Source organism: Rhamphochromis longiceps, linkage group LG13, assembly GCF_057381845.1.
Source record: "Rhamphochromis longiceps isolate RC_006_pf linkage group LG13, R_longiceps_female_GT1.1, whole genome shotgun sequence".
NCBI classification, from domain to species: domain Eukaryota; kingdom Metazoa; phylum Chordata; class Actinopteri; order Cichliformes; family Cichlidae; genus Rhamphochromis; species Rhamphochromis longiceps.
In genome coordinates, this window is record NC_140569.1 from 9,041,980 (window position 1) to 9,054,544 (window position 12,565).

At 40.0% G+C, this 12,565-nt stretch overlaps 1 protein-coding gene across 1 annotated transcript in view; it reads right to left on the reverse strand.

Moving 5' to 3' along the window:
- Positions 1–12,565, reverse strand: part of ppp3r1a (protein phosphatase 3, regulatory subunit B, alpha a) — a 29,111-nt gene that overhangs the window by 2,330 nt on the left and 14,216 nt on the right. Inside the window, exons 2-4 of the mRNA XM_085427408.1 lie at positions 12,317–12,356; positions 1,574–1,750; positions 319–378 (exon numbers count right to left, since the gene is read on the reverse strand). Of these exons, the coding sequence (XP_085283534.1) occupies positions 319–378; positions 1,574–1,750; positions 12,317–12,356 (277 nt within the window). The remainder of the gene's footprint in view (positions 1–318; positions 379–1,573; positions 1,751–12,316; positions 12,357–12,565) is intronic.

Here is a 12,565-nt window from a genome sequence, read left to right on the forward strand (position 1 = left end):
TATATAGTCTTTAACTCTTCTTTAATATTTAAATGGTTGTTTTTTTCCCTTTTTTTAAAAAAGAAAACTTGACTAGCTCATGAAAGGTGACCCAAAAGGTTAACACTGTGCACTATAAAGGACATACTACCCCAAGGGAATTTGTGTTGCAGCAGCAAGGTGACGTGAGACAAACAGAAGAGGGGAGTCACAGGGGACAAAGCCCCTGACTGGTTTTACTCCCAAAGCAACAAAACAAATGGATGTGCTTGAGGATAAGAAACTTGTTCTACTACCCATGGCTACATGTGACTTAAGCGAAGAAGCAGCTTTACTTACATCGAAGCTTCTGCTCTTTGTCCCCCTTAACGCTGAACTGTGAAACACCCTCGATAAACTCTGTGAGAAAAGAGAACAGAACAGCAATCAGTGCTGTAGGTTTACAGCTAAACCAGGCTTCCCACACAGTCCTGACTTCAACATGGCATTTTAGAAACATCTCGATTTTATGGAATTTGCTCTTTAAATAGTATATTAAGAAAAACTTACACAATACAGAAGCATAACAACATCAAGTTTATTATCAAAACACAGAAGAGCTCATTTATAGACAAAGACATACACTGTTCTGAACTGTTCATTTGTTAAACTTGAACTTTATGATGATAATTCTTTTCATTAACTCTCTCTCTATATATGTTTTTTTTTTCTTTTTTTGTGGAAAGTGTTACTACTGTACAGAAGAATGTCCAGGTTGCAAAGTCCACAGATATCGAACCTGGGCTATTTTTAAGCCTGCACTATGACTGAATTTCCAAGATAGTGGCACATTTGTAAACATGCAGACCAATAAAAGCAATCCTTATCTTTATGCAATAGGGGCAATTCCCCATCATGTGTGAATGACGTGTTCAGAATGTGGACTTTGTGCCCCATTGAAATGCAAATGACCTTAAAAGCAGGTGGCAGAATATTTTAATGGACTGGAAACAAAATAAAATAAATGGTTTTAGCATTGAAAACCAGCAACAGGTCTTATTAGTGGAACAGGATGCTGGATTCTACAAGACGGAGAGGAGCTGAATGAGCTTGTTGGATTCAAGGAACTTTATTCAGTCTTGTTTTGTTTTTTTTAGATGTGGCACATAATATGGCACATATTGTAGTATTTCTTCAAAGAAATACTACAATATGTGCCATATTTGCAGTGGTATTACTCTTAGTTATTGTACTGGCTGACCCAAGCTATGTACTGTAGGCTATTTCGCACATATCTTTAGGAAGCCTGGATGCTACTGCTTTACATAATGGTGAAATATGAATAGTCACTATCAAAAATGAATTTGCAGCACGTCTCCTCCTATGTTGTTGCTTTTTTTGGCTCACTGCACACCAGGCCCCCTGTAGCAGGCAGTATCTATTGATTCCATGTGTTTAGGTATGAGAGTAATACTTAAACCATGAGTAAACTAGAAGAATGAAAGCAAAGCAAACTTCCACTTAAGAACCAGGTTTGTTGCTGAAGTCACAAATGTGTAAAGGATTTTTTTTACTGTTAGTCAAATCCCCACAAGCAGACAGCTTTATTGCATACCTTTAAAGTCCACTTCTCCATTCCCATCTGTGTCGAATATGTCGATAACCCTTTGCACCAGTGGGTTCTGTTGCAGCTCTGGCAGCGACATGAACTCCTCCACGCTGAGTGAGCCAGAGTTATCTAGGTCGAGTTTCTTAAACCTCTTCCCTAGCCTCTTAATCTCATCAGCATCGACTGGACAAAAAGAAAAAGCAAGAGAAGACATGGGTGAGACATTGTCTTTCAAGACATTTAGCTGATGGCATTTTCTATCTTGTTAGATAATGAAAATTATGAGCAAACAACCACAAGTGTGCACGTGTCAAGTGCCTGACAGGCCCAAGTTCTATACAAGAGCATGAGGGGAAAAAACAGCTAAAAAGTGACAATGACAAATGCATAGTGCACTGTGCACCTGCAACAACATTAGCCCAAGACTGAGCAAACAAAACCAAACAAAGAGCAATAAATCAAACACACAAAAACACTAAGTCAGAGGATATTTATGCTACCAAATAAATATCATTATAAATCTCCGCATGAAATGTAGTCATAGATTTTGATGGTCACCACTTGTAACTAGGTCAAGGACACTACTTCTAGCCTGCAGAGGCCTGGACTACCTGCTACTAGCTGCAGACCCACAGTAAGCATGGTACAATTTGTTCTGCTCTTTTCTAGCCATACCTGAAATAGATGCAACTACAAAACAAAGCTCCATTTGGTAGCAAACCTAACATGAAGCAAACTGCTCCTGCTCTGAAAACACTGCCATGGATGTAGATGTTTTTTAAAAAATGAGTAAAAGGCAGAGAAATGAGAGCTGACAAGAAAGAGTGGAGGAGGGAGTAACAGAGGAGTTATCAGAAGAGCGACACAGAGACGAGTACATAAATATAACTTACAGCCTTTGTTGTCTACTTGTGCTTTTTTATCATAAGGGGTCTGGTGGATCTTTTCTTCCCTTGCCATGAGAAATAGTCTCCACTCCCCGGCCAGTATACTGAGCAATGGTAGTAGTAATCCACAAGCAATCACAAATCCAGTTGTTAATTACTATATAAGCTCATTCACAGAGAGTCAGGTGATCATACTGGCCAACCACAAACTACTACTACTTTACCCACTTTAATATGAGTGCTAAATGGCACAGGGTGTCTATTAAACTTCACAAACAGCTAACAGAAGGAAGAGTCACAATCAAGAGGTGTGACAAAGGTTATGAACTTATTCTAGTCACGATCAGGTTTAATTTCCTCCACAAGGCCATCCAGTTTAGTTAAATGGCAAAGATAAGATCGACTTAGGAAGAACAAGCTTTGTGGTGGTAACTGTAAGGAGTTACAGTTGGAATTTCTTGTAATTCTTGATGTGAGCACAGTTAGTGAAATGTAATAACCACTAAAGATACAACTGTCATCAGAAGAGTAAGAACCTGCATTCAAACTGACGCAATGTAGGGAACATACACATCTCATATTTTGGCTACGAAGCTCTAAATGCACATGTGAATGTCTGGATTCTTACAGGATGTTATCCTATTGTTCCGCTTTCTATTATACGATGCAAAGAGAGAGACGGGTGTGGGTTGTGTTTTGGGTTTCAGAGCTCGAACACGCTGTGCTACATCAGCTCGATGACTAATCAGAGTGCGAGTGTGGTGGAGGAGTAGGGGAGGAATAAAGGAGTGAGAGAAAGACAGATTGAGAAAGTTGGAAAGGACATGACCACAGCAGCAGCCACTGCTGGTTGCAAGCAAAGCTTTACGTGAAGAAAAACAATACACTGTTGAAATCCACTTTATAAATATTCTTTATGGGTCCCTGCAGCATGTGTATCTCATCATCATGATAAATGAAAAAATTCATCTAGACCAACACCGTGAGCCAATAAGTTTTGATTTAATGCTCCTCTATTGACCGTTAGTGATTCTGTGTTCTTTCTAATAATAAAGCACATGACAGTCACATGATCACAAATTGAATTTTTATAGCACCTTCAAGCCAATAAAATTCAAAGGGCACTGAGAGAACAGTAACAACATTGTATATTGTAAATGACTCAACTACAGAACTCTGTTCATTGGTCCTTGGAAATAAAATATAAAATCGCATGTCAAATTTCCCAGGAGACTAAAAATATGTACAAATCCATTCAAAGCACTTAGAATGTCTCCAAATAAAGGCCGTCTCCAAAGCACAGTGCAATATGCTTGCCATATGGTGTACTACAAAGCTGGAACAATAAGCAGATCAATTAATTAGTCAGTTGTGCCAATTAATCGTGAGCAATCTCATTACAGCTTTCAGCATCTTTACTATTACACTGTTAATAAACTATCCATGTGCTGTGTAAGTATGTGTACATTTAAATTAATGATGTCAAAGCCACTCTGATTTTCCCCTGTTTAACAAATCAAGACGTTAGTCTGCATCAAATATCCACGACATCTGAAAACCCAGATTTATTTCTAATGAGAGGTCAGCGGTTCACTTCACTTATATGTTCCCGATATGACAAATCTACACACAAGAACACATTCACAAGCTGATAAAGACCACAGGGTGTCTGTGTCTACCAGGCACGAGTTATCAGAGGCGAGCACACGGCTGTCCTGCGACACAAAACACTTCCTTATCAGCGGCCTCCTGTTTCCTGTGCCCAGCAGATGACACCATCTTAGCTCATAACCATTTAGCCCGTGAAGGGGTATCAATGCTACAGATAGGCACCATATTGTGTTAGTACGGTAAATCAAAGCCATGTTTGAGATAATCTGTCACACAGCCGGACAGGTCTTTTTTCAGGGTGTTAAATCTTAGTATAGATACTTCTGACACACATCCAATAGATCTTGAACACTCCACGTTCTCCAAATTAGATCAAAACCAATAGCAAAGAATAACTCCGGGCAGCCCTCTCTATTAGTTCATCAGTAACTTTAAAAATACAGAGCACTTGTCACCAAATATCAGACTGTCAATTTTAGAGTTTAATGATGGGTGAAGTAGGGAGTGTTGAATCTGCATGAAAATTTAAACACATCAATTTAAAAAAAAAAAATAAAAAAAATCATCGCACAAAAACAACACTACAAATGCTTTATTTTCTCTACGATAAAAGAACAGGTATGTTTACAGGTGCAGGCTGCAGCCTGACTGCTCATTAGTTTGTCATCTCTTGAAGTTCAGGGTCTGGCTGCTGGGCTGGGGTCAGAATTCACTCAGCTTTAACATCATACTGGGGTCTTATCTAGCTCAGTGTTAGCATGCTCTCTGCGTGCAAAGAGCCAAAGTTATGTGTACATAATGCAGCCGTTTCCATCCTGGATAAAGTTTGCACACCACTCTCTCATCCTTTTGTGCAATAAAAATAAACATAATGGCCATATCCACGCTGCAGACTCTGCCACTATTTTCCTCCTTTGGCACACAAACAGAAATCAGCTGACTACAGTGCAAGTGGAGGTGGAACCAATAAAAAGGATCGTTAGGCACTCAAACTAACAATTCCAAGAAATTGAACTACTGGGAATTGGCTCTTGTAGAGAACCGGTTCTCGATTCCCATTCCTATTCTTAACAGAAATCTTGTTAAACAATCTGCTTTTTAAAAGGGTCCACAGAATCAACTAGTTGTATTTGTAGTGGCACACTGTTCCAAAGGCTGGTGTCACACTGAAAGGCGCCTCCGGTCGTTAGTCATGTGCAAAGAAGAACTAAAACTTTGCAGCAACTGTGTGATGCAGTTGAATCTATGCCATTTAAGGCAGTTCTGAAGGCAAAAGGAGGACCTCAATAAAAAGAATAATAATTACTTGCCTCAGAATTCCATACTCAGCTTTGTAAGGACACAAGGAAAAACCGTTCACAAAACCGTAACCTCAAAGTAACTCCCTGTCTCTGTTTAAGTTCCGTTTTGTGCTACAAAGTCAGGTTAGTAGGATAAGCTGGATGCAGTTCTGATGAAAAAGTACTGTGACATTTACAACACATAAACTTTGGCGCAGCCGCTAAGCAGGGAACATCTTAACACTGGATCCAGATCCCTTGTTGCTGTCAGGACCTGCCGAGTGAGTAGGTCCATGTATTATTCATGGAAGCAAGGACATCGGCCTTCCTTTTCCAGTGTCACACCAACAAGCCCCATGTCTGCTAGATTCACACACAGAGGGGAACCTACAGAGCCAAAATTAAAAATGTAAAAACATATTGGTTTGACTTATCCAACATATGGGTCCATCTGCTATGGTCAAGTGGTAGATTCCTGAAATCATATGGGAGCTGGAGGTTTAGCAGCTGATGAACAAACAAACAAGGTTCATCAATTTAACTATTCTTATCTCATGTTCTTACACAAACTCATTCTAGTATGATTAAAAGTGAGCGCAGTGAAGAAAGTTGAATTTCTGAGCTTTACAAACAGCCTCTCTCCATTACAGAAGCTAAAAACCTTAAAATGTGGCACAATGATGTGTACCAAATCTAGCTGCAAATGAGGCATAGTTTGCGTACGACAGCAACAACAACTGATTCCCAAAAAGGCTGGAACAAACCGTGACTGGCAGTGGTCACATCCAGCCTGAAATGACCACGCTGGATGGGAAAGCGTCCTAGGTGTGAGAGCCACCATGATAAGATGAAATGTTCTTGGATTTTATTTATTCATTTTTTTTAAATTGCAACAACACCTGTAATTACCATCAACGAGAAAAGTGAGAAGTAATGTTGCAGAATAAACGATTGAGATAAGATAATACACCATACATTTCCTGAATGGGTTGGCACATCTTACTCGATTTCACACAAAACAGGATGCTGTTGAGCGACTGGCTATTAAAGCATGTGATAAAACCTTCAACCTTCACTTTTGCTATTCACTTGCCTTCTTCGCGACCTTTGGTTGTATAGGGAAAAGAAAGAGTCATGCATCTAAGCCCAACATCAGACCTGCATGTTAAAGCCTGTCTTTGGCAGCAGAGAAACACAACAAGGTGGGTGATGTTGCAAACTCGCATTCAAACACGTACATCTGCTGTGGATTAAGGTGTAGTGGAGCTACATGTTTGCTATGATGACAGTGTCTAGTAGATTACTTTATACATTAGTTCATATACAGCACACCTTTGACAACAAGATGATTTCACTCTGGCATTTTTACACTTTACAGAAATTGATAGGGATGGTTTGAAAATGACACGTCTGTGCTTACCTTTACATTTATTTCGAGCAGAATAATATACTGTTGGATGCATTTTCATGTAAAGGAAGTTTAACTGAAATATTATCAAAAATGTTTTCCTATGTAAAGAAAAATGCTTTTCTGAGGTCTCCATAGTCACAGAGGATCCTCACACTGCTTTGCTAATGAGCATCTCTGAGGGAGACCCAATGTAACTGTGAGATGATTATGATAATCTCATATACTCCACCACACAGCACACAGCACACACACACTTACTTCCATAAACGCTGTATGCACCCTTAACTGTGTTACTAGGCAACTGGAACCCGTTAGCCCCCTAACGTAGCCCACACACAGACACACAAACAGACACACACACACACACGAATATTTAAATAATTGTTCGGGAGGTGTATGCATGAAAACACATGCATATGTAGATGTCATCAGCCTTTGAGGGCACACAGGAGGCTAACATACATAAGCATTACTTAACAAAAAATAAATAAATCTGCTAAGGTCGGCCAAATGGTCCTCCTTCTGGTCTACAGCACACAGCTCGTCCTCCATGGCCTCCTGTACGGTTAGTGGCATTCTTGAGGTATGTGTGTATTTGTGCGTGTCAAACATTGTTAAATTCACAGCGCGCATATCACGAGTCATCTGAAAATGCAAATTCAGCCGATAAAAGAATAAATCTAAAGCAACAAAGGGTACTTTTTATATGAAACTGTCTATCAGAGTAGCTGCACAAAAGGTTGGTCTGATCACAAACTAAATGCTCTACCTAACTGTAACAAGATAGCAGTCAGACAGCGGCACAGCTGTGTGAAATGGAAATCTGCTAAGTGCGACTGGCTTCTCCACCCCATTTTTGTTTAATTATAAAAAACACAATGTTCCCAAAATATCACTAATGAGTGTGTCCTCTTAAGCATGCTCGGCCCTAAAAACGGCTCACCCTGCACATTAATGGAGACATGTGACTCCATTAACGCAGCTAACCTGAAACGAGGCAAACGGGGCAGGGGAGGGATGCAGAGTGAAAATTCAGTTGACATGTTAGTGAGGATCACAGTGCACATTCTGCCATATACAGCTGTCAAGGCACACAAGGTGAGGTGTGAGGGTTCGCAAATATGAAAAGGTCGCATGCACAGCTCAATAATAACACTCGACACTGGATGAAATATCACACTGTCCCCCAATAAGGGGCTGTTGTGAGCCAACGAGGGTGTAAAATCCAGAGAACATATTGAAAGACAAGATTACTGCTGAAGGGATAACAGGACTGCAGACCAATCTAGAGATTGGGAGTTTTAAACTCATGGGAAGGTAACACTGGGTGGGGAAGGCGAAAAAAACAAAAATTCCGCTTGAATTCTGACGATCCTCCTGCATTGCATGCCCAATACTACAGACGCAGTAACAAATTCTCTTGATCAAGACCATATTTCATATCTGCTATCCTGCCTTTTAAACAGGGAGGGGCCATATGGATGAAAAACCCTCTCTGTCATTTTTGATTGAGCGGTGTTGCATGACGTATACAGCCTGGCAGCATTTTGGTGGGTGATGTGATCAGTTGTAAGGTTGAAGTTAAAGCCACATGCAGGATGTCACAAGCTGTTTCTTAGGACAGACTGTCAAAATTCAAACACAGGATTTTCCTCCCTGTTTGAAAATGTATTAGCTCCCTCTATGTTGCAGAAGTGCTGCCAACTGTTACTCTTCACATTTGTTTACCTCCCTCTCAATCTCTGTGCACACGTGTACTGTATTTTAATACCGCAGAATTCCCAGTTAGGGAGCTCTCACTGACATTGTTTCAGTTTCTCTAATTAGATACATAACATTGCATTTATTACATAAATAGCAACCATTTATTACATATGTGCTAAACCTTTGATTTACATGCAAAATGTTGGCTCTGAGAAAGTTAGCTGATATGCACAGTTACTCACTCCTATGTCAACACCCATGTGGTCAGCTAAATGTAATTCAACTCAGGTTGCGTTTAGACTAAAATTTGAGCACAGCAGGCAGTTTAAAGCAGTGTGATGGAGTAGGCAGTAGGCAAGACTTCTGGTTTATCTGTCAAAATTTTAAAAATTTAGTCCAATTTTTGCACTAAATAAAAAAAAAAAAAAAAGCACACACAAAAAAAAATACAGTGTTTCTCTCACACTGCGTTAGTCTTATCTCATTTAGACAGCAGGTGTGAGAAGGCTATACAGCTGAGAGCTGCAGCACTCTGTGCATTAGGCTGATTTATCTGGCTGCACCAACAATGTACAGCTTGCCTGCATGAACCAAACTGAGGACGAGGACAGGGCAAAGCATTGATGGTGTTTATTTATAGCCGTTCTGTCATGAGAAAACCCCCAACTCACCCCACTACCCCCCACCGACAGAGGCTCAGGCTCCCACCCTCAGGGAAACCCCTAGCAACAAGGAACTCCAGCAAGTCGCCCGCCATTTATTTTTGGCGGCTGCAGACAGACCTGCAATGGTTTCAAACTCACTGCTGCGTTTCTCTGAGAGCATGAAGCGTTGAGGGGGGTTTCATGGTTATGTGTGTGTGTGTGTGGGGTGAACAGAGTGGCGGAACAGAGTGGGCGCGTGCATATACTTTAGCAGAGTGTACTGCAAAAGGATGTGTGAGGAGGTGTGTGTCCGTGTGGTTTGTCTAATTACACACTGCACACTGTTACAAGTAGGCCATTAAATTCTGCCTGATCTAAGCTCGCTTAAGCCAGCAGTGGTGAGACACTGCATTGAAAAGAGGCTACAGGCCTTTCAGAAATTCATCCTCCAGCACAGAAAATAGAGACAAAAATCATGTCAGGCTGAAATGCAACACACAAATATCTCAGTAATGTCTGCAAAGTAGGCTAAATGATTAGCAGCAAGTCAAAGCCACATGCTAGATGGCACAATTATTCCCATAATTACTGACATCTACTGTTCACTTGACTCGAGCCCTTTAGGTCAGCCAGAGTCCCTATTAATGTTGCTGTACTTTCTTCATGTGGCATTTCAACAAAAAACTCAGTTAACACAAGCCTTCAAATACAAGAGGTGCATTTTTGTTCGACTAGCCCTGCTTCTCATGTTGCAGGGCGAGTTTTGATCAATGTGGCCAGGGAGGGGCGAGTGGGATTGTGCATGGAACGTGACCCGATTTCACAATCCATCTTATCAGTGCGACACATGGAGAAAAATTCATGTTGATGTTCCACACAAACAGAGTTAGAAAGTGTCTGATGGCAGGTGCGAGTGAGCGGGCATCAGTCTCACGGTGGGGCAGTAAAGGTGCAGCAGGATGAATTTCTCTGACCAGAGGGCCAGAGCTAATTTCTTAGCAGCCAGTCAAGTGCCTGCCTGTCCAAGCACTTGATGAGCTGAACAGCTGCTCTGTCAGTGCAGGGTGAGACAGAGAGAAGACAGCGAGTGAAGGACCGAGAGAGGAAAAAATAAAATAACAAATAAAAAGGAAAAATAGAAGGATCCTGAACTAAGAAATAAGTTGGATAGCAAATTTTACAATAATAACAGAAGCAAATATATTCTAACATAATAATAATAATAAAAAAAAACAATGCCTAATATATAGGAGGAAATCATCATTCTCTTTCCTAAATTCCCACATGTCTGCATATTATGTGTATCTGTACACATATAAAACAGTTTTGTCATTACTAATTACTTTGAACTGACAGTTGGTCACACAGATTTTGGTGATCTAGGAAGCACTTATATACACGTCCCACCTAAAATGTTTTTGGCTGAAACAAGCAGTAGCTAGCTAGCTGTACTCAATCATTGCTATATCACTGATGTATGCATATGGTCAGATCTAGAACAGGCCTTAAATGTGGGAGGTCACCCAAGTTTAATTTTGGCTCATGTCTGTGTAACCATGACACAAATGGAGCCATCGGAGCAATAGGAGAAACACATCCGGGTATTGCATTCTCAATTTGGCATTTCTTGTCAGTGTTTGTATTTGATGCCTAAGTAACGCATTTAAAAACAAACAGCAAATAGGATTGATAACATTTAAAGAGAAGGTGAAAGACAATTAGACAGTGGTGACCAGGAAAAATGTAGCTAAAGAGAGACAAAGACAAGGACAGGGAAGCTGTTAATATCCTGGACTGAATACAGAGTTCCTTTATGGGTTCATTACAGGGTCATGCATCAGCCAAAATTCATCTCCCTCATTATGGTGGTATAATTCTGGGGAAGGAATGGCTGGAAGGCCCGGCAGGCCAAGGTCCCGTTCCCCACAATGTTACAGTAGGACAGTCTAAGTATGGAAAAGCCACAGTCCACATGCACTGTGGCATTAAAAATATAAAAAATATTCAAAATGTCATTTTGAATATTTTTATGCGTATGTTTGTCATGGTAAGCATGCTATGCAAATATAATTATAATAAAATAGCAAATTAACTTTAAAACAAATTAACTCATAATTTGCAACTTAAACATAAAGCAAGCAAATCGTCTGTTTTTGCAAAGTCATCCCCAGCTGCAATACTTGCAAATTAATAAAATCCCTGTGCATGTTCCTTGAATATGAAAAAACCTGCAGAAAAACTACTACTACTAAAATTCCTGCCCTTCCTATATCTCTCCATCCCATCTCTGCTTCACCTGGTTTGATCAAGATTATAACATACAATAATAGTTGTGGAGAAGAAGTTTATTTTAATCCAATTCTGCCTCATACAAGACTTTTTTTACACTGTGACACCAAAACTCACAACAGCCTCGGTAATCCTGATGCAAAAATGATTGTTCTTGTCTGAAGGTCAATCTAAACAGCAGTACCCCTAAACTACGAGGGACCTGTCACAGTCTCAGCACTCATTAAACACATCCAGCAGCGCACCCTTTTAGCAGGTGTAAAAATGTGCAGTTTGCACCAAAGAGAGCTGGTGAGAAATCTGCATCTCTGAGGACTTTTCAACAACACAAAGCAGTATGAGCTTGTGTGGATGTGCATCATCAGGTAGGGAAGGTGAAGGAGGCCAGCAAAGAAGAAATGTGAGTCATATCTTCAGCTCTCCTCCTCCTCTTGAGCTCATAAACCTGAATATGTCTGTCTACCAGGCAGACATCTTGTAGATGTAAAAAGAGCATAAGAGACTGATTTCAAGACAAAGTCTTCACCATTTCAGCACTTATGCATGATAAATCATAAAAAGCAGCTAAGATATGATGTAGTTAAAATAATACTGTAAGAGATTTTTAATTATAAAGATTTTTAACCCAAAGGAACCCAGAGGAAGTCAGATCAGCAGAAACACCAGACATTCAATGAATGGCATTTTATCAGAGGACATTCAAATTCTGTAAACTGGATGTTAAACCCAATTTGTAGTACTGATTTTTACCCTTTACACCAAATGAACACTGTCTCCTTACTGGAGAGTCATCAAAATATTGGTTATTTACTAGTCATGTCAAAAAGCCCAGAAAACGTATCAAAATAAGTATTTTCTTTTTACGTTTTTTTAGTAAACTAAGTTTTGTACAATTAGATCAAGCAAAGATTTAAGCTACTTACAGTGTGAGCACATCTCCAGGGGGTAACTGGCTTCATTTCCCTAAAGAAAGAAGAAAGGCAGAACGTTCAGTTTAGGTTGTAATAAAATATCACAAAAGCACAAATATTTTAAATTATGTGCAATAACAGTAACAAGTTCACTCATATCAGTTAAATGTATTTAAAGACCCCAGACTGCAGCAGTTTCTGAGATGGCCAATAGGATCCAGTCAATCTGCACAGTCTAATTCTGAACTTCTTCTTTTTTTT